Source organism: Cynocephalus volans, chromosome 9, assembly GCF_027409185.1.
Source record: "Cynocephalus volans isolate mCynVol1 chromosome 9, mCynVol1.pri, whole genome shotgun sequence".
Taxonomy (NCBI): domain Eukaryota; kingdom Metazoa; phylum Chordata; class Mammalia; order Dermoptera; family Cynocephalidae; genus Cynocephalus; species Cynocephalus volans.
In genome coordinates, this window is record NC_084468.1 from 70,985,970 (window position 1) to 71,009,198 (window position 23,229).

The 23,229-nt window shown below is 39.8% G+C and overlaps 1 protein-coding gene across 1 annotated transcript in view; it reads right to left on the reverse strand.

Annotated features, from left to right (window-relative positions):
* SCD5 (stearoyl-CoA desaturase 5) overlaps positions 1–23,229 on the reverse strand; it is a 142,880-nt gene that overhangs the window by 20,060 nt on the left and 99,591 nt on the right. The window contains exon 3 of the mRNA XM_063108721.1: positions 17,892–18,097. Within this exon, the coding sequence (XP_062964791.1) occupies positions 17,892–18,097 (206 nt within the window). The remainder of the gene's footprint in view (positions 1–17,891; positions 18,098–23,229) is intronic.

A 23,229-nucleotide genomic window follows, 5' to 3' on the forward strand; every position in this document is an offset into this window, starting at 1 on the left:
ATAAAACAGCTCCTACATAGTGCTGTGCATGTAGTTAATAACACAAATATTTATTGCATGTCTCCTCTGTATTTTCACATTATACAAGTATTTACTCGCCCAACCATATTGTAAGGTAGATATCATCACTATCACCATTTCATAGATGTGGAAACAGAATCTCAGAGAGAGAATGGAAAAACTGGGATCTTTTGATTCCAGGATCATATTTTACCTCTCCATAGCTGCCTCCTTGTGTTGACTGACTGAATAAATAATCCAGTGCTCACATAGATGATAATTCTGCCTGTGCTTCACACAGTTAAAAAAATAGCTTGGTTTTTGAATCCACATCTGTTCCTTTATATAATGGTATCACCAAGTCTCACCATGGTGTGTCTGTCTTCTGACCTTCAGAATACCTCCGGGGACATAGAAGGTGAATGCAGCATCAAGCAGCACTTTTTGGAGAGGTGTCAGTGAGTATGTGACAGAGCTAAATGAGGCACTCAAGGAAGGGTGACTTTTAAGATGTTTCCTTGGTGCCATTCACAAAGCAACTCATGGTGTGGCCTCTTAGTTGAGGGCCCTTCCCTGTCTCTGGACATTCTTTGTACCAATAAAGAACAAAGAAAACAGCTGAGATGTCTACCCTGGTTTGTTCAGCAAAGGTTTAATTTCTCCAGAGCTTCTGTTGAAATTGTGCCTATAACAAAACCTTATATCTCTCAACCTAATCATCCTTTGACACATTCAATAGGATATAACATGGTGAGATGGGGACTGAGGTATTAGAATAAATTATGTCAAAGGAAAAGCTCCCTGGTAGCTCTGACCTGGCAGCCTGCACATGACTAATCTAAATATTCATTTTGGGTAATGGAACAGCTATCAACAAATTCATTACTTAAGACAATATTTTCACTGCAACTGTCAACTGACAAAGGGTCTGCATAATACATTGCCGTCAGCAGTTTGCATCAGTCACAGAGAAAATGTACTTAAATTTCACAAATGTGTATGAATCACACTCTTTCAATTTTAAAAAGGGACACAGCTTCATTTAATATTTTGACAAAATAGCTGTCACAAGGACATTAACCTTGCAAATCATTTCACAGAAAGAACTACAAGTTGGACTGCAAATCATGGGTTTGTTTCTAGTTAAACAGTCATTTCTTACTTTAAATATAAGCATTTGTGGCTTCAGACGCCTCCTGTTTAAACAGCTTTTTCTTCTATACTACTCTCTCTCCAGCTTAGTGTTGGCTGGATTCTTTAGAAAACGAGCGTTTCATAGAGCAAACCAGCACTAAGGTGACTATTATTACTTATGGAGTAACATGTCCCCACTCAGAGCACTGGAGAAAGGAAGAATAAGAAATGTGTAACACGCCCATCTGTTCATGTGCCTATCTAGACACTGGATTTTGTGACCAGTCCACCTTTTTCTTCCAGTGAGAGGCAGGAGGATTCTGTACAGGAAAGTGGGCAGGTCTCCACTGTGTCAGATCTTTCTCTTCAACAAAAATAGGAGGGCAATGAAGATGTAGTATTTTTGTCCTTGGCCATGGGTAGATTTAGAGTTGTAGAGAAAATAACACTATATATCTTTTAAAAGGCAATGTTGCAAATGGCTCCAAACATGTAACAAAGGTTTCCAAATTCAATGACTATGGGTATCAAAAGCTGAGAGTTTTATATATTATTTGACTCAGCAATTCTGAGTTTAGCTAAAGGAAAAATATCGTAGCTATGGTCAAAGATTTATGTACAAAGCTGTCCATCATAGCATTGTTATAATGATTAAGAAATGGGTGAAAAATCTTTCAGTGTTCATCAAAAATAATTATGATACATCCTCACAATGAAATATTAAGGAGCCATTAAACTGAAAATATTTCACAGTGTTCTGTTAGGTAAAAAATTCAGATTATGAAATAAGAAGCAGAATTTGGCTTCTGCCTAGATGTAGAAAATCACAGGAGAATGTTCCTACCTGAACAATGAGAAAAAGCTGGATAACGTATAAAACCATAACTTTTCTTGAGCCCATTGAGAGCTGAGGTCACAAGGCAACTAAGTAAGTTGAATTCCAAAGAGTCATAAGCCCATGCAGGGAGAGACAGTACCCATCAGCTCCCTCACTTCTGGCAAAGCAGGGGAGAAAGAGGTGGCTTCCATAAAAGCAGATAAGAAGAAATCAGCTCAAATTTAAAAATTCTTAAAGGCCGAGTGTGTCAATATGAAACAGCTTTGAGCCTCAGACACAGGAGAGTTTGTACTAACTCTCAAGCTCTTTTCTGTAGACCCCCCACTGACTGCCCACGAGAAAGTTTGGGGACAGGGTAGGAGATAAAGACACCCTCTATTGCAAGACACACAGGAGGTGATTAGCTGCTGCTGGGAGACAAGTGCAAGCCTTGTCTTCTTCCCCAGAGCCCTCTCTTACAAAGCAAAAAGCTTCTGGCACCTAGGACTAGGCAAAAGTCTATTGCTTCTGGAGGAGGAATAGAAGCAAGCCTATTTGTCTCTGGGGTTTGGAGTACAAAACTCTCTCACCCCCAGACACAGGCAAACAGCCATTACTGCTCAGGGCGGGGATAGAAGCCAAAACTTTCTGTCCCTAGTGTAGGAGCAGGAAATCTGCTTGTGTCCAGGATCCTGCACTGCTCCAAAGCAGAGGTCTGCTACTGCTGGGGGGAAGGCTGGAATGCTAAGAAGCCTTGATCCCAAGGTTCAGGCACATGAGGCTTGCCTAAGACTGATACCGGACCAGGACAACAAAGATACCCCATACTCTTATAACAAGACATGCACAGAAGAACAAGCAATGGAACTCTACCCTTGGAGTAGGAACAAGAGGATAGAGAGAGATCTAATTTGTGGTGCAGGTGTGTAGGGACAGCGGAAAGCTGAGGACAGACCATGAATACTTAGAAAATCCCTCTGGCACCCCAGTCTCTAAGCACATGGTAACAGCAGCCATCCACTAAAGTCTGTGATACACTAAAGGTGACAATAGCAACAACAAAATCTAAACCCAGCTCAATTCCTAATTGACTCAATCCCCACCCCCTGCCATCCACACACACACTAATGGCCTCAAAGAAGAGGTGTGCCCATTGTCAGGCATAGATGATAATTACTTTGGTCTCTCTATTCTTCTAGACATTATGTCTACCATTTAAAAAAAAATTATGAGTCACACAAAAATACAAGAGGTGGGGGAAAACAAAACCTAGTGTCAAGAGATAAAACAATCAACAGACCCAGATTCAAAGATGGCCCAGATACTGCAACTAGCAGATAGGGACTTTTAAATAACTATAATTAACATGTTAAAGGGATCTAGTGGAAATGGTGAACAACATGCATGACAAACATCAAAGTGTCATATGCAAACACAGAAGTAGCTAAGGGAAGAATTAGTAAATTTCAATATACACCAATAGAAATTATCCAAACTGGAGTCTAAGGCCTGGAGAGAAGTGCACACAGCCCAGCAGCCACCAAGGTGAGCTGAGGCCAGACCCTTCTGGCACTGGGGCCCAGTCTAAGGCCCTGGGAGGAAGGGAAACACACACAGCCCAGCACGCACCGAGGTGAGCTGAGACCTGCACAGTACCAGGGGCTCAGTCTACAGCCATGGAAAGCTAGAACAGGAGCCAAGGTGGTGTAATACAGATACTGCCACATCTTCTGTCACCACAAGGACAGTTCACCACCACAGTAGCAGCCAGGGCCACTCTACGGGCAACCTGCCGCTTACTTGACTACATTGATATAAGAAGAGTCACCAGTAGAGCCTGCAAATAGAGGAGGAAATCTTTATCCTCATAGCCAACACCAGAGTAACAGAAGAAGAAAGTCCTCTACCAGATGACCAAACATCGATGAAAAAATACTAGAACTACAAACAAGAAGATATGACACCACCAAAGGAAAATAGTAATGCTCAAATTTCAGACCCCATAGAACAAGGAATCCTTGAAATGTCTGAAAAAGAATTCTGAGAAATGATCTTAAGAAAACTCGAAGAGATAAAAGAAGACTCAACTAGAGAATACAAGGAAACAAGAAAAAATATCCCAAATATGAAGTAGGAAATTTACAAAGAGATTAATACCTTAAAAAAGAATGTAGCAGAACTCCTAGAAATGAAAGATTCATTTATTGAAATAAAAAACACAACAGAGAGCTTAAGCAGCAGGCTAGAGCAAGCAGAAGAAAGAATTTCAGATCTCAAAGATGGTCTTTTTGAAATAACCAAGGTAAACAACAAAAAAAGAAAAAAATAATTAAAAATAATGAGGAAAATCTAAGAGACATAGCAGACAACCTCAAGTGCTCTAACATCCAAATTGTGGGTATTCCAGAAGGGGAGGAGGAAGGAAAAGGTATTGAAAACCTACTCGAGGAAATAATAATAGAAAACTTCCCAGGGGTAGGGAGAGATGCAAACCTCCAGATCTAGGAAGCTCAAAGATCCTCAAACAGATTCAATCCAAAAAGATCCTCTCCAAGACATATTATAGTCAAATTTGCAAAGCTCAAAGACAAAGAGAGAATTCTAAAAGCAGCAAGAGAAAAGCATCAAGTCACCTATAAGGAAACCCCTATCAGACTAAGAGCAGACTTCTCAACTGAAACCCTACAGGCCAGAAGAAAGTGGAATGATATATTCAAAACACTAAAAGAAAAAGATTGACAGCCAAGAATTCTTTACCCAGCAAGGCTCTCCTTCAGAAATGAGGGAGAAATTGTGTAATTCTCAGACAAACAAAAACTGTGGGAGTTCACCACCACACGACCAGCCCTGCAAGAAATTATCAAGGGAGTCCTGTATCTGGAATCTGAATAATGAATGTCACTACCCTGGATACACAAGAAAGAGCAAAACCTGCTGTTAAAACAAAAATGCCAGTGAGAAAAAGCAAGAAGCTAAATCATGCCACCTCAAATATCCAACTAACATTGAAGAAGAGAAATAAGAGGAGAAGTAAGGATCAAAAGATACTTAAGACATCTAAACAAAAAGCAATTAAATGACAGGAACTAAACAATATCTGTCAATAACCACCCTAAATGTGAATGGATTAAACTCCCCATTCAAAACGCACAGATTGACTGTTGGATTAAAAAGCTAGACCCAAGTATATGCTGTCTTCAAAAGACCCATCTCATATGTAGAGACACATAAAGACTAAAAGTGAAGGGATGGAAAAAGATATACCATGCAAATGAAAACCCAAAATGAGGAGGAGTAGCTATTCTTGTATTGGATAAAATAGACTTTAAAGCAAAGAACATAAAAAGAGACAAAGAAGGCCACTATATAATGATAAAAGGATCAATCCAGCTAGAAGACATAACAATCATAAATACATATGCACCCAATACTTGAGCACCCTGATATATAAAGCAAACACTCTTAGACATAAAGAAAGAAATAGGCCCTAATACGTTAATAGTGGGTGACCTGAACACCCCTCTCTCAGTATGGAACAGATCTTCCAGGCAACAAATCAACAAAAAGACACAGGATTTCAACTCCATGTTAGACCAACTGGACCTGGCAGATATATACAGAACATTTCACCCAACAACTAAAGAATATACTTTCTTCTCATCACCTCATGGAACATTCTCCAGGATAGACCACATATTAGGTCACAAAAATAGTCTCAGCAAATTTAAAAAAACTGAAATCATTCAAAGTATTTTTTCAGACCACAGTGGACTAAACTTGGAAAATAATAATAAGCAAAACTCTGGAAACTATATAAATATACGGAAACTAAATAATAGGTTCCTGAATGACCTATGGGTCCAAGAAAAAATTAAACAGGAAATCAAAAAATTTCTAGAAACTAGTGACAATAAAGATACATCATACCAAAACCTGTGGGATACTGCAATAGCAGTACTAAGAGGCAGATTTATTGCAATAAATGCTTACATCCAAAGAATGGAAAGACTTCAAATAAACAACATAATACTACACCTCAAAGAACTTGAAAAACAACAACAACCCAAACCTAAAGGTAACAGATGGAAAGAAATAATTATGATTAGAGCAGAACTAAGTGAAATAGAGATCTGAAAAACAATAGAAAAGAGCAACAAAACAAAAAGTTAGTTTTTTGAGAAGATAAATAAAATAGACAAACCATTAGCTAGGTTAACAAAAAAAAGAAGAGAGAAGACCCAAATAACAAAAATCAGAAATGAAAAGGGAGACATTACAACTGATATCACAGAAATACAAAGAATCATTAGAGACTATTAAAACAACTGTAAGACAATAAATATGAAAATCTGGAAGATATGGATAAGTTTCTAGACACATACAAACTACCAGGACTGAACCAAGAAGACATAGAAAACCTGAACAGACCAATAACAAACAAGGAGATTGAAGCAGTAATTAGCAGTCTTCCAACAAAGAAAAGTCCGGGTCCAGATGGCTTTACAGCTGAATTCTCTCAAACTTTTAAAGAGGAGTTAATACCAATTCTCCTCAAACTGTTCCAAACAATTGAAGCAGAAGCTACTCTCTCAAACTCATTCTATGAGGCCAACATAACTCTGATACCAAAACCAGATAAAGACACAACAAAAAAAGAAAATTACAGGTCAATATCCTTGATGAACCTTGATGCAAAAATCCTCAAAAAATATTAGCAATCAGAATACAGCAACATATTAAGAAAATTATACGCTATGATCAAGTGGGATTCATCCCAGGGATGCAAGAATGGTTCAACATATGAAAGTCAGTAAATGTGATACATCACATCAACAAACTCAATGACAAAGACTACATGATTACATGATTATCTCAACAGATGCTGAAAAAGCATTTGACAAAACTCAACATCCCTTCATGATAAAGACTCTCAACAAATTAGGTATAGAAGGAAAATATCTCAACACAATAAAAGCTATTTATGACAAGTCCACCACCAATATCATTCTGAGTGGGGAAAAACTGAGGGCCTTTCCCTTAAGAACAGGATCAAGACAGGGATGCCCACTTCTATTTAACATAGTATTGGAGGTACTAGCCAGAGTAATCAGGCAAGAGAAAGAAACAAAGGAAATCCAGATTGGAAAAGACAAAGTCAAACTATCCCTATTTGCAGATGACATGATACTATATATAGAAAACCCTAAAGACTCTATCAAAAAACTCCTAGAGCTGGTTAATAACTTCAGTAACATTGCAGGATATAAAATAAATACCCACAAATCAGCTGCTTTTATATACTCAAATAATGAACTAACAGAAAGAGAAATAAAGAAAGTAAGCCCATTTACAATTGTCACACAAAAATAATAAAATACCTAGGGATAGATTTAACCAAGGAGGTGAAAGACCTCTACAATGAGAGCTACAAACTACTTCTGAAAGAAATTAAAGAAGACACAAAAAGATGGAAAGATATTCCATTCTCTTGGATTAGAAGAATTAACATTGTGAAAATGTCTATACTATGTAAAGTGATCTACAGATTCAATGCAATCCCCATCAAAATACCAATGACATTCTTCACAGAAATGGAAAAAACAATCTTACCCTTCATATGGAACAACAAAAGACCCCAAATAGCCAAAGCAATCCTGAGCAAAAAAATAAAGCCAGAGGCATAACACTTCCTGACTTCAAATTATACTACAAAGCTACTGAAACCAAAACAGCATGGTACTGGTATAAAAATAGATATTCAGACCAGTTGAGTAGAATTGAGAACCCAGAAATCACCCTTCAGGCTTACAGCCATCAGATATTGGACAAAGGCAACAAAAATTGACACTGGGGAAAAGACTGCCTCTTCAACAAGTTGTGCTGGGAAAACAGGACATCCATATGCAGAAGAATGAAACTAGATATTCACTTCTCACCATACACTAAAATCAACTCAAAATGGATTAAAGACTTAAGTATAAGACCTGAAACTGTAACATTACTAAGGGAAAATATAGGTGAAACACTTCAGCAACCAGGTCTGGGCACAGACTTTATGAACAAGAGCCTGGAAGCATAAGCAGTAAAAGAAAAAATAAACAAATGGGACTATATCAAACTAAAAAGCTTCTGTACAGCAAAGGAAATAACCAACAGAGTGAAACAACAGCCTACAGAGTGGGAGAAAATTTTTGCTAACTATGCATCTGACAAGGGATTAATATCCATAATATACAAGGAACTCAAGCAATTATACAGTAAAAAAGCAAATAACCCCATTAAAAAATGGGCAAAGGAGCTGAATAGACACTTTTCAAAGGAAGACATACAAATGGCCAACAGGTACATGAAAAAATGCTCAACATCACTAGTCATCAGGGAAATGCAAATTAAAATTACACTGAGATACCACCTCATCCAGTTAGACTGGCTATAATCAAAAAGACAGTGAATAACAAATGCTGGCGAGGGTGTGGGGAGACGGGAACACTACTGCACTGTTGGTGAGACTGTAAATTAGTACAACCACTACGGAAAACAGTATGGAGTTTTCCCAAACAACTACAGACAGATCTTCCATACTATCCAGCAATCCCACTTCTGGGTATATACCCAGAGGAATGGAAATCATCACATCAAAGGGATACCTGCACTCCCATGTTCATCACAGCTCTGTTTACGATAGTCAAGACATGGAACCAACCTAAATGTCAAATTGATGGATGACTGGATAAAGAAACTGTGGTATATATACACCATGGAATACTACTGTGCCATAAAAAAGAATGAAATACTCCCATTCACAACAACATGGTTGAGCCTCAGAAACTTATGTTGAGTGAAATAAGCAAAGCACAGAGGAACAAACACTGCATGTGCTCATTCATATGTGGGAGCTAAGAGAGAAAAAAAGAAGGAAAGAAAGGCCACAGTAGTGCGTTGGACTTGCAGAAGGAGAGAACATTCCTTGGGCTACAAAGTGGAGTGCGGGGGAGAGGGAGAGGGAGGTTGGGGATAATTGGGTGTGAGACATGGGATACAAATGCAACTTGTGGTAAAGGGTATGCTGCCAGTATGAATCTGGCCCTCACATCATGGGCTCGAGGGGTGACAATCAGCTTTGTATCTCATGAATATTCATAGCAAATAAATAAATAAATAAATAAAATCTTTTAAACGTAATTCCTATTATCCAATACATCATATCTGACTTTCAAAAAAACAGTAAATAAAAAAAAAAAAAGAAAGAAATTATCCAAAGTGAAACAAAGATAAAAAGGAGTAAATGAAACAGAATAGCACCTCCAATAGCTGTGGGACAATATCAAATGGTATAACATATGTGTAATTAGAGTCCCAGAAAAACAAGAGAGAGAGAAAACAAGGCAAAAAAAAAAAAAATTGAAGATAATGGCAAAGAATTTTCCAAAAGTAATGAAAGACAAGTCTCAGATTCAAAAAGCCCAGAGTCCCAAGCAGATAACTCTCCCCCCAACCCCACCCAAAACAAACACAAACACATAACAATCAAGCTGCTGAAACCTGAAGATAAAGAAAATAACTTCTTAGTGAAATAAGCCAGTCACAGGAAAAGAAATACTGCATGTCTTCACTCATAAGCGGGAGCTAAAAAAAAAAAACCCCAAATAAATTTTTTAAAAAAGAAAGATGCAATAAGCAGGATAATACATTGAACTTTCAAAAGGAGAGAACAGAACTGAGGCTACTAGAGCTGGGAAAGGGGGAGGAGGATGGGAGTTAGAGAGAAATTGGTAAAGGGTCACAAAGAATGATTATGTCTTGTAATCATGAATATACTAAATCCTGACTTAATCACCACATATTGTACACAGGTATTGATATTCAACTCTGTACCCCACAAATATATATGATCAATATGTTTCAATTAAAAAAAAGTTAACAGAAAACATAACAATTAAAAAAAAAGAAAATATCTTGAAGGCAGTGAGAAAAAAAAAAACACTACATTCAGAGGGGCAATGATAAGAATCATAGAAGACTTTTTAGAAACTATGCAAGGCATAAGACAATGTGCTGACACCTTAAAATACTGAAAAAAAACCCTGCATCCCAGAATTTTATGTCCGGTAAAAATACCTTTCAAAAATGGAGGTAAAATAAAGACCTTCAGACAAACAAAAGCTGAGAATTTATTGCCAATAACCTGTGCTACACGAAATGTTAAAAAAGGTTCTTCAGGCAGAAGGATAATATCAAATGGAAATTAGAATCCACACACACAAAAATGAAGAAGTTGGACATAAAATAATGAAGGTGAATATTAAATATATTTTTCTTATTTTAATCACTTTAAGATAGTATATAGAACAGAAATACATTTTTTTAAAAAACTAGCATTATTCATTAAAAAAACTAGAAGAATATACAGCAGAATTTTAACTGGTTTTTTAAGTGGAAGGATTGCAAATTATTTTATTTTATCCTTGATACTTATTTGAATTTTCTAAATTTTCTGCAACGAACCTATATTACATTTTGTACTGAAAAGTATAATTTTATTCTTAGTTCTGTTTATAATGTAGGGGTGTGGATTTCAAGAGCTCTGAAGTTAGAGAAATTTTATAAGCTAATTGATAGAGGAAATAAAAACCAGACAATGAATTTCCTGTTATGAAAAGGTTTCTCTCCTTTTTTTTGCCCTGCTATATGGTAAAGAAGAAGAGACAATAAAAAGATAAAAAGAGCCTTTTTCTCTGATGTGTAAGCCAATGGTAATAGAACTAACTTTTTAGAGAATAAATAAGGATTAAATAAAAGCCTCTTATAAGTACTGTTAATACTCTACTGGCTGAAGCCTTGGAGATAAAGCCATATATGTACTTGCCTTAAAGGACTGTTTGTTCCAAGAAAATATCTAGGGTAGATTAGAAGACTATTCTCTACATGGTCTAGAAAGCAAGCCAGGAATTGATAATATCTAAATATTAGTGAGAATGGTATCTACTTACACTAAAATGTCTTTTTTTTGGTAAAATTTAACCTTGCTTTAACTTCTACATAAATATTTAAATTTTACATTAAAACTAGCTGAGATTTTTTTCTCAGCTTTGGTAGTAAAGTAGTATTTTACTAGAGAAAGAAAAGTTTAGTGTAAACATACGCTATTCTTTTTTTGACTTGATTAATCAGGCTATGGGGAGACAGGATATTTAGAATTCAAGTCCAGGATCCAGGTGCCTCCATTTACACAGCAGAGTTATTGAAAGGATCAGAGATAATGTGTATAAAGACATAAGTATACAGTAGGCAGTTAATAAATGACAGCTATTATCGGCTACTGAAGTGAATGAAAGCTGCGTGAAGAGGCATTTGTTGCCATCAGTGATGAAGCTAACACTTTACAAACAATAGTTCCAGAGTCTATTGACACCTGTTGATTAATATGTTTATCATGCTAGTGACTGAAGTACTCAGGTTCCAGAAATTTGAGAAACTGTCTCCTCATTTTGCCAGGGGAATTTCCTGTACATAGAAATGGACAGTGAATATGGAGAAAGAAAAATGACTGCAGATGATGTATTTTCATACACACACACACACACACACACACACACACACACACACAAGTTCTCCCAAAGGTTAGCAGGAAAAGTACCTCTAACAGAGGCAAACAAATGACATTTTGACTTGGAAATTTTTTAAAAGTCAAAACAAGTGGTTGGTTGAATTATGTGCCATACTGATTTCTCTCCTGCCCAAATTTCTGACCACTAAAATAGGGAAATTTTGGTGCTGATGTTGCAACTTCAATATTGAATCATCTCTGTCCTGCACCCAGAGTATAATTCAGCTGTTTGGCTACAGCAGCCAAAGTCTCTTTAGAAAGGCCGAAAGTTTAATTAAAGTAGTTAAAGGAATGTTTTACCTCTTCCATCTACTTTTAACAAAAGGGATCTGATTAAACACAGTTCACACCTCTTGAGTTTATCCAATCCTTGGACCTGAAAGATTCAGAATTTAAATTTTTGATAACTACAGCTGGATGCTGGGAAAATTATTCAAAGAAAAAATTATTTCAATCTCAAAATTTTTGCAGAGCCAGGATAGATGCAGTGGTTTGAGGTGAGGGCAGAGAGGGAGAGACTCCAGGGCTCTGGGTGTTAACCAAAGGTAGACTGTCCCTCAAAAATAGGAGATAAAATTCAAGGAGAGGAAATATTTACTTCACAAGAAATGTTTGTGAAGAATACATCAAAGCAAGATGATGAAGTGAGGAGAGAATACAAGAGGACAAAAAACCTTCATCTCCCTGCCCCAAACACACACACACAAAAAGCATCTGGCTGAGCAACAGGTGAAATAGCTTTTGTTCTCTAATAAAGCAGGGAGAGAAGAAGAACACCATGGCATTGAGAACACAGCGTGACAGAAGAGGGAAAATGTCCCCTTGCAGAGAAGGGCACAAAAGGAGGAACAAAGCTCTCTGGCAGGTGAGAAGACAAAGACTGCAGGGACAGAAAGAGGCAAGCAGACAAGAGGGAGTGAACCAAAAGCAGATTAATGGGTCGGAGACTGAGTATCAGGAGAGACGGGATGGGGTGGAGCAAAGGCATCTGTGGAGAGAGAAGCCCATTGAGGCAGTGGGCAGGTGCACGGTGGAGCTTCCTCCTCTCACATTCCCAGACTCAAATCCGGCAGCTCTAGAAATAAAGAGTGAGTATCTCCAGAGTTTTGTTCTCTGGTTCACTGTTCAATCCCCAGCACCTTGAACAGTGCCTGGTATATAGTGGGTGCTCAAAACACACTTGCTAAATGGATAAGTGATATGTGTAGAAAAGAGAAAGAAGCTGAATCACATAAGAAAATGCCATGTGCCTCGTGGCATCCATTATCAAGCTATGAATTGGCAGAAAGGATGCCAAAGAGCTGGGCTCTGCTTATAGCATGGCCGAGTGATGCTCACCTTGGCACCAAGTTTGGTTTCCCTGTTGCAAGACCAGTCAAGGACCCAAGTGAAACAGGTAGTCAGTAAACAGAGGGTAACTGAGGGGCAAGGGTGTGGCAGAGGGTGGTCATGCTTAAGAGTCCCCAAGCCCCTGTGTCTCCATATCTCTCCCCAAACTCCAAATACATATTTAAATATCTGAATGTCTCATCATCCAGGATCTCTACTTTGGAGATTATTTCTATAGAGTTTTCCACAAAATACGAATAACCGACCAAAGCCTTGAATGTGCTCAGCCATTCAAAATCACTAATATCTAGACAAGAATTGTTCTATTACCTCAGCAACAAGCAGGGAGGGACCTACAGCAAATGGGCTCGGAACAGAAAGAGACTCCTCAAGAGCCCTACATAGAACCATGATCAAAGAGCAATGGATTTGGCCATGGGAGATGGAATCAGTTGGTTGTGAATCCCCAGATGATTCATCCCACTCCACAGAGAATCCCCAACATAGGAGACAAAGTGGGCTGAATAGAGATGCAAAGATGCATCAATTGCAGACTTGCTGACCACTATTTGCTGGCTATATGATGTTCACAGAGAAATACACTTAGGGTTTAGACAGATATGGTTGCACAAAGTTAAAAGAAAAAAGGAGGGTATTGACTTCCAGTTTCTGGTTCCCCATAAGGAGCTTGGGCATCACCACTCCATCCTAACAACAAGTAAAAGGCTGAACTAACTGATAAATCACAACTCTTTGATCAGTAAGATAAGTGAGGTCATAGGCAAACCACTGATCCCAAAATTGGAGAGACAGACAGGCATATACAGAGAATCACAACATATAGGAGCAGAAACCTCTATAGGAACCAGTGCCAGAGTAAGAAAATGTGAACTTAGTTGATGAATTGCTGGAGGCTAGTTGTGGACGAGTCTGAGAGTTAAAAACTCTTATGAGGAAAACTATAAAACGCTGATGAAAGAAATCAAAGAACTAAATAAAGGAAGAGTTATCCCATACTTATGGATAGGAAGACTCAATATTGTCAAGATGTCAGTTCTTCCCACCTCCATCTATAGATTCAACACAATTCTAATAAAACTCTCATTAAGTTATTTTACAGATATTGACAAACTGATTCTAAAGTTTATACGTGGAGGCAAAAGACCCGGAGCAGCCAACAACATGATGAAGAAGAACAAAGCTGGAGGACTGACTTCAGGACTTGCTAGAAAGCTGCAGTAATCAAGACAGTGCACAAGCATTGCACCCCGGGAGGGCAGTGGAATCAGCTGCAAACCTGAGCACCCTAAACTGGAACAGAGACTGCTGCCCTCAGAGAACCTTACAGGAGAAGGTGAGAATTTCACAGGAGGGGAGCTCTATAAGGTGTGCCACTGAATGAGCTGGTACTGGGCCCCAAATGCACCTGGGCACCTTTCTCTGTTACGCGGGAAGCCCTCCAGTCAGCCCAGGGTAGCAAGGACTGAGACTTGATGTGACAGTGATGCTGACAATAGATCCACACCTCCAGCTCACACCACCACATGCAATGACTTCAGTTCTTGTAAGGACTCTGTCTTCTCTACATGGCCTGACTGGCAGGACTGGTAAAGCCAGCCTCATGGACATGAAAATACTCAAACGGTTGCACTATCTCTGTGTATCTTGGAAGATGTCTTCATTTAGTTCAGTGATTCTAAGCCTTCTCTTGGATCACAGATCTCTTTGTTCTCTAGGCTGAGTAATTACCAAAGGACTTGAGTGCTCACCCACACATCAGAGGACTGTGGCAGCTGCTTTCAAACAGCAAGTTGTAATCAAATGAACACTGAGCAAACTATCTGAGCTGCAGGTACTTCTAGCCCCAACTTGCTATCTACACTTTGTTTATTAGTTTCCTCATAGAATGTATTGTATATATTTTTTAATTTTCTGCATATTATGATGTTTTGACATTTTAAGAAAACCTTTCTGGCTAGGGAGAGACTGCCCCTCCTGTGGCTAACCAATTCTTAGACAGCAAAGGCCCAGCTGGGAGCATGCCTTTGACAGTCAAACTAACCAGCCCAGACAGAGGAGGTCTGGCCCTACACTCATACACTCAAGGAGGCAGGCAGTATTTCTCTGCCTTAATCATCCTAGGGCCAGACCAGGCAACTAGGGACCACCCCCAGAGTTTAGAGACCGTGGAAATCATTCAACTAGACAATCCTAAACTGTTTATCCTGCCCTGCTTTGCCTTTCCCAAGAAAATCCAACAAACGCCCTGGCCTTGGTTTCCCCTTGGCTCTGGCCTTCTGCCTCTTGACCACTCTGAGTCTTCCTCACGTGGCCCTGCATGGAGTGCTGTGCCTCCTGTTTCTGGGACCCCTGAGCATAATAAACTGTTTTCCTGAGCCTCTCCTGGGTCTCCTCTTGTGTCTGCACCTGTCTGACTATCACATAAAAAAACACAAAACACAGGAAAAAAGGAGGGCATGGGCTAAATGATTTGTAATGTCCCTTCTAGCTTTCAAGTTCAACAGTTCAATATAGTTCTGTGAAATTATAGACATATTAAATACGCTTTCCCCATCTTCACCTGACTAACTTCTCATCTTTCAGGTCTTGGCTCAGAAGCTAGTTGCTTCCACAAGGCCCTCCCTCACCCCTCACACCCTGCAGTGGGGGTTAGGGGACCTCTTCTGTGTTCCCATGGTGTCCTATACTATATTACAGCACTCCTCTCACTAGGGGATAATTGTCCGTAAATTAATTTGTGAGTTCTCTGCTTGTCTGCAAGTTCTGGGAGGACACAGGCCTATCTTTAAGGCTGATTCCCAGCAAGAATTCAGTAATCTATATGACGTGATGATATGAGTGGATGGTTTTCGAGAGCCACAGCCCTCTTTGGTCACTGGACTGGTGATGAAAGATGTTCTTGGATGACCATTCAGAGAACTTGGCGAAATAGTCTAAGTTCTTCTGCCTGCATTTACAAATAGTCTTTGGACATATGTACCACCAGTCCACACATAATAAATTAGAGATTACAACATTTTTAAGGGAAAAGATGAAAAAAAAAATCTTCCATTTCTATGGTTGGAAAAACCCGGACTATTATACCCGGCTCAGTTCTCATTAATAAGACAGAAGATCCTTTGCCTTCTCATCTGAGCTCTTCAAATTAATTTAATGTCGGTCCCAAAGCATTACTAACTGTATAGCAACATCATTTATATCACAAAATTGGAAACGACATACATATCCAACTGCAGCCTGATGGTTAGATAAACCGTGACATGCTTAACTGATGAACTGTTATGCAGCCTTTGACAATAGTGCCAAAATATAATCTGAAGATAAGAGCAAGATGTAAAATAACACATGCAGTATGACTGCCATCATGCAAAATATACCAAATATATGCATAAAAAGTAGGAGATACTACAGAATACTAACAGTGGCCACGTTTATATGTTAGGACTATGGATTATTTTCTTTCTAATTCTCTAAATTTTTCAGCTTTTTCTCTAATGATCTTTCAAATTTTCCTCTCATGGTGAGAAACCAAAATCAAGAAATCATTTGATTGTTAAATGAAAACATCTTGTTATTTTCTGCTTGAAAACTTTTGGCTATTGATACTGGGTATGTCCACCTGAAAGAGCTATACTGAGGCTCATGGAGCCCTACCATGAAGCCGACAGAAGCAGTGATGGAAACACACGGACTCGTAGACTAACAGCTGTCTGTCTAACACTAGAAGTCACTGAAGTCCACTAAGCTCTTACTATGTGCCAGGAAGTTTCCATACTTTTTTTTCCCCACTACATCTTCATAAAAGTTGTAGGAGATAGGTATTACTGTTACTCCCATTTTACAGATGAAACAGAGACTTGGAGTGGTCAACTCATTTGCTAGTAAGTAGTGGATCGCTGAGTTGGATCCTGGGCATCCGTCTCCATGGTCTGCCATTTTTTCACTACACTCTACTGCTCCCTCCAGTGTAAAAAGAGAGGTCAAGGGAAAACAAGCACACATTGAGCCATACTTCCTTTCCTGCAAGGAGTCTTGTGTTGGACAAAGGCACTGTCTCCAGTTCCATTTTCAGGCTGAACAGGAGAGTCTGTTCATGTAAGTCCTCAGATAACTGCCACCTGTCAGTGGAGACGGTCTCCTGTAACATTTACTCACTGTGTTATCTCAAGGCTCCAACCAGAATGTGGCCCATAAGTTGTCTCTCTTTGCACATAAACCCATTGCTTTAGGGGCAACAAGCCCATTTATAAATGCTCTCATCATGGCTGACTTTGCAGACCCAGACCAACACGTAGACAATACATGCCAGTTTTCCAGTTAGAAGGTGAACAATGGTCATGCTCTACTTGCCAGCAGAATTACAGGTGATCTTTCTCCACACGCTTTTGCTAGTAGTTTCATCCTGCAAATGCCAGCTGACTGGGTATGCTCAGCTGACACCATTAGGGCACACAAGTGCTTTGAGGCTCTCTGTTACTCGGTCTCATTTCCTCTGCACAGAAACCAGCTAGTGTAACATTTCCACGAGTGGGGGTGGGGGAGAGGCTTCACTACAAGAGAATTTCAGGAGACCAGAGCAGGACACCTGGAAGGAGACCAGTCCTGGTGGAGTGAAATGGAGTCAAGCATGTCACTACAATAAAGCAAGCCCCCCTTCTGCCACCCCAGGGAATGAATAGGAGAGTGGGGAAACACAGAAACACATTCCATGAAATCAGTCATACAACATTAGTCTGAAGGAAATGACACTGAGCTCACAGGAAATCTGTTACAAATAAAACTTAAAATTCAAAACAAATGTGCCAACAGGGAAAACTTAATGAGCAAAAGAAAATTAATAAACAAGGATAAATCCTAAAAATGAGCCCAAGTCGTTGGGTAAATGCTTGAAGAGAATGTCATGGGGGTGCTACCACACCCCCACTGTGCTTTCTGCCTCTTATCCGGGCCCCTTAGGGACAACCCTGTCTAATGTCCACTCACTTTCGCTGGAACAGGACCACAGGATCAGCAAGCAGGTCGGTGAAGTCAAGCTTTCTCCCCTTCTCGATGACGTCTCGATGCTTGCGAACAAACAGCCACCCGATGTGGGAGAAGAAGAAGCCCCGGCGGGCGTTGTGGGGGTCAGCGTCTGTCTCGGAGTACTTGTGGTGGACTCGGTGGTCCCTGGCCCACTCGAAGATGTCGTTCTGCAGAGAGAAGGTACAGCCTGAATTAAGACACGAAACGCCCGGTGCCTTCCTGGGAAGTTCAGCCTCCCCGGCCCCCACGAGTCCTCACGGCTCACTTCTACTTTCCTCCTGGCTTCAAACCACAATCCCTCAAACTCAAATTCAACCCCCGAGGGTGGTCTGGGGTGGTTTTCAACAGAACAAGAGGAAATCCTCACTTGGCAGGGATCTTAGCTGGTGTGTGGGATGTGTCCACTTGCAGGAGGTTCAGGCTTGTTGGGTGAACTAGTGGGGAGACTGGAAAGAAAGCTCTGGTGGGGGGTACTGAAGCCTCCTAGAAGATAATTTATGTCAAGAAAAGAGAGATCCAGTCTTAGGATGGAGTACTGCTTGTCAGGGGAGAGGGACACACTTGAGTGTGAAAGGGTGCTGGCCTGGCCGACATCTCTCTGCCTGCCTCCCCCACTTTGATGGCTTTGAGATAGGAGGTGCTCAGTTTCCCTGGGGTCAGGTTTCAGGCCACTCTCCTGGGTCTTAAACCACTCCCCTAGGATCCAGCCCCTCGTCTGAGTCCTGAGCTACAGTTGCCTGTTACACGTATAACCAGCACCAACTGGTGAAGATAGAGACCACAGGGGCAGATTCGTGTAATTCCAGTGGCTGAGCAAGCTCAGTAGAAAGGAGTTTACGCTATGAATGACCTTCTACCAGAGGCGCTAGAGAACAGCTAGCATCTTTTCAGCATAGTCAGTGGAATTTGACTAACGAGCCTGCTCCAAAGAGACTGAGCATGCTCAAGGCCATGTTATGTAACCGGAAACCACCCCCTTAACTGAATATTCATTAGACAACATGAATACGTATAGATAGACAAACTATAAAAGTTGAATTCAGGAAGAAGGCAGGACTGTTGCTCATTCCCTCTGGAGCCAGCCTGCACTTCGCCTGTGAGGTGTGTATTTCTTACTTTTTGTGTGAAACTTGCCTTTAGCAGGCTGCTGTCCACCCTGGAGTTAGTCTGCGCTTTGTCTGTAATGTATGTATTTCTTACTTTTGTGTTAAACTTGCAGCGGCCGCTGCTCAGTCTCTGGAGCCGGGTCGCATTTTCCCTGTGAAGTCTGTATTCCTTATTCTTTACATCAAACCTATTTTCGCTTTCTACTGTGACTCTGCTCTTGAATTCTTTCCTGTAATGGAGTCAAGAACGTGGGAGAGGACAGGGTGGGTTGAGGTTGGCCGTCTGACTTCCCCAGACCCTCTCCTCTGGTATCAGCTTCATGTTTAACTCTTATATAGTAAGCAAGAAGCCAGGAAGTAAAAAACCCAAAGAGCTACTCCCCCGAATCTCTGCAAAATAACCAAGGCACAAATAACGTTGTTTTGGGACAGCGCTAACAGGATGTAACAGAAAGGAAGGGGAGGTGGAGAAGAGGCACTGCCTGAGGGGCAGGGCAGCACTCACTGGAACCCCAAGACTGACTCTGGCACCCAAGGAAGAAGCATGAGAGGCCAGCAGAGTCCACCAAACCCATAGAGCTGGGGGGCGGGCAGGGGCTTAGCACATATAGGGGACAGGCCCTGTGCACTCTCGTAATGGGAGACAGTGGGAGGGTGTTAGGGGGCTGGAGGTCTGGGTGAACTAACAGGGGCAAGAATCAATGGCATTTAGGCCATTATAATTAATGAGACCTTATCAATAGTCATGAGTCATTGAGATCTAAAGACTTCCAATTTACATTCAGTTGGTTTTTTTTAATCTGACAATGCTTTCAAAACTTTGAGAAGGCAAATTAGATTGGGAAGTAGTGCTTTAGGCAGGAAAATTAATGTGAAGATAAAAACTGATTTAAATAGTGCATAAGCCTTTCTTTTTCATGATAATGGTAGTAATGTTTTATACCATAACATTTAATACTTGGTAATGTCCTCATTAGGAATCTGCCATTTCGTGGGTATTGGCTTCATACTGCTGATGAGAAGGGAAGGAACTTTTTTATTCTCAAAGTCCCAACAGTTCTTTTAATCCAAAGGGTGTTCGAATTTTTGGTTTCTCTGGCTCAGCCAATGCTGCTGGAAGGCTATTCAATCTTGTTCATCCCATGGCACCACTGAAAATTTTTTAAATTTGCTTAACCCTTGGGTAATGGCACAAAGAGAGTGGAGGTAGAAAGTCTTTAAGAAGTCTATGCTCAGCTGTGGATATGAGAGAGAAAAGGAGTGCCTGGCAGTCTGTGTAAGGCAAAAATTATAGTCTGGCTTACTGTCATATGAAAGAGGTCTTCAGGTTTTACCAGTGTATTTAAACACTGTGGTTGGAAAGAATGAAAGCATTTTATTATTTGTAATCACAGAATTTGGAGTTGGGAAATAGTTTCAAATGCTAATCAAGACTACTGTAGTCCAAGAAATAATTTATTCCACTTGTATTAGTTTTATTGCCTTTATTGCAATGCCCATCTGAACATGACACAGGAAGAAAGGAGAACACTCTGTCCCCCATTCATGGATGGCAAAATTAAGGCTAAGACATTAACTCAAGTTCACCTAGTAAGTCAAAATAGTAACGGAACAAAGATGGCACTCTATTGGTTCTCAGTTGACATTTCTATCAACAAGATTTTTCCCTTATTCTCCAAACGTAGGAGGAAAGTCTTTCATAGAGAACTCTCATTTTTCTTGTTAAAAGGTTATTTATATTGGCTCTTTAATTTAACCGTGCAATTTTACAGAAACTCTAAGTGGAGAGTTCCAAAGAACTAGAAACATTCTCACAAAGGTAAGCATAATAAAACAACAAAAAATAAAGTATGATGTTGAAGACAAGTTGGAACAGAGATATTTATTTTCATTTCTTCTACCTGGATACCTGCCTGACAGAAGCCACTTGACTGCAATGGCGGAATGAAGCAAGGGTTTTGGCCACATTACAAATAATCAGTCACACAACTGAGCCCAAAACACTTGCAGATAATTTTTTTTAATTCTTTGTTATTGTCTTGTCTTTAACACTAAAGCTGAGTCCAATGAAAAAGTGACTCAAAGAACAAGATGTGAGCCAACACTAGGGCAGAAAGGTAGCAGATTGACATGCCCACCCAAGGGCCTTTTCCTCCTACTAATCTGCATGTTGCTTCTACTCTGGAGTGATTGGGAGCGGGTGGGTGGCTGGGGAAGAGCCTATTCAGGAACAGCATTTGTGTTTGATGAAAAAGTGTGTGTACCTAGGGCGTGTTCTGGTACAGTCAATAAGTACTTTAGCAAGGAGCAAAAGGGAAAGCTGAGAACTGATGAGGAGGGAGGGATGGTCAGCCACTCTGAACCTCAAGAGGTGGGGCGTGAACAGAGATGGCCTGTACCTGAACCATAGCCCCAGCCATATCCTGATAATCTCTCTTCCTCGCAGTGTTTATGTAGTGCTGATTGCTCTTGTCTAAAACTGTGTGTGCCACTCCATCATCCTTGCTTCACAGGAAAGAAAAAAACATTGAGGCATAGAGAGACGATGAGCTCACATTGATGAACTGACTCCCGAGGATGGGTATTCTGTCTGTGTCCTGTGTGCACATTTCAGTAGGGGCAGATGTCAAGCTCAGCCATTCTTGGAGTCTAAGTACTTACACATTCTAACAAATAAATTAACAAATTATTAAATCTTCAGTTTAGAGGTTGATACTCAAAGGTAGACTCTGGTAGATCATAGTCGTAATATGTAATCCCATTTATCTTCAAAAGTGGCCACTCACCACATGTTTATTGGTCATTCCTGATAAAGAACTAGAGTGTTGAAGACAACCCCATTAGTTCTAAGAACCCTGCCTGGGTATGACTGAGGCACGGGCAGGTGGACAAGCAGGAGAGGAATAGGAACAGAGCAAATCAAGAGTGTGCGGCTCAGGAAGCAGGTTTTATTATCAGGGGAGCCATACCATGGTCTTACTCTGTGATGTCCAATAGAAATACAGTGCAAGCCACATATGTAATTAAATTTTTCCTACTATCCACATTTAAAAAGTGAAAAGAAGTAAAATTAATTTTAGTAATATATATATTTAATGTAATACATCAAAAATATTATCATTTCAATATATAAAAAACTATTTTTTTTAATTTTTAGAAATTTGGTGTGTATCTTTCCCTTGTAGCATGCAAACCTCAGTTTGGACTAGGCACATTTCAAGTGTTCAGTAGCCACATGAAGCTAGCGGCTACCACACTGGACAGTGCAGGTCTAATTCACGGCTTGTACACTTCTCAATGTGTGTGTTATACCTCAATTTTAAGTGTTTTTAGGAATCCAATGATGTCTACTGGTGAGAATGTGAAATTGGCACAAACCTTGTGAGGGGCAAATGTGCAGCAAATATCCAATGCCTTAAAATTGTGCGTATCTTATAATCTAGCCATTCATTTCTGGAATTTATCTAAAGGAAATACCCATGGTTGTGTAAAAAGATTTAACCACAAGGATGTTCACTGTAGTGAAAAGTTGGAAAAACTCTGAATTTCCACATAACAGGACTTGATTACATATCTTGTGATATATTAAATACTATTTGTGTGTGTGTATACATATGTAAAAAAGTTTATACATACATACATACATAGAAAATTTCTGGAAAGAAATAGTAAGAACAAAGTCTTCGAGTTACCCCAGGGAAGTGAAACTGGGAGATAGAGATGAGGAGAAATACTTTTATGTTTTATCTTACATTCTGAAACTATTAAAAGAGTGTCTGTTAGTTTTGTATTAAAAAAACTAATTAACAAAAAAAGATATTGCAGTATTGATGAAAAGTTGAAGACAGAAGTCAAGTGAAAAGTAGTTTTCAAAATAGTATGTACCGTGTGAACCATTTTTCGTAAAAATGTGTTTATGCATAAGAACAATAAAAGCAGTGTATAAGCCAACCTGTTGTCAGTGGCTCTCTCTAGGCAGTGGGGCTGTGGATGACTTTTTTTTTTTCTTTTAGTTTGTCTATGCATTAGTCCATTTCTGTTGCTTATAGCAGAATACCTGAAACTGGGTAACTTATAAAAAAGTGAAATTTATTTCTTACAGTTTTGGAGGCTGGGAAGTCCACAGTCCAGGGGGTGCATCTGGTGAGGGCCTTCTCCTGGGTAGGATCTCTCCACCAGGTCCTGTGATAACC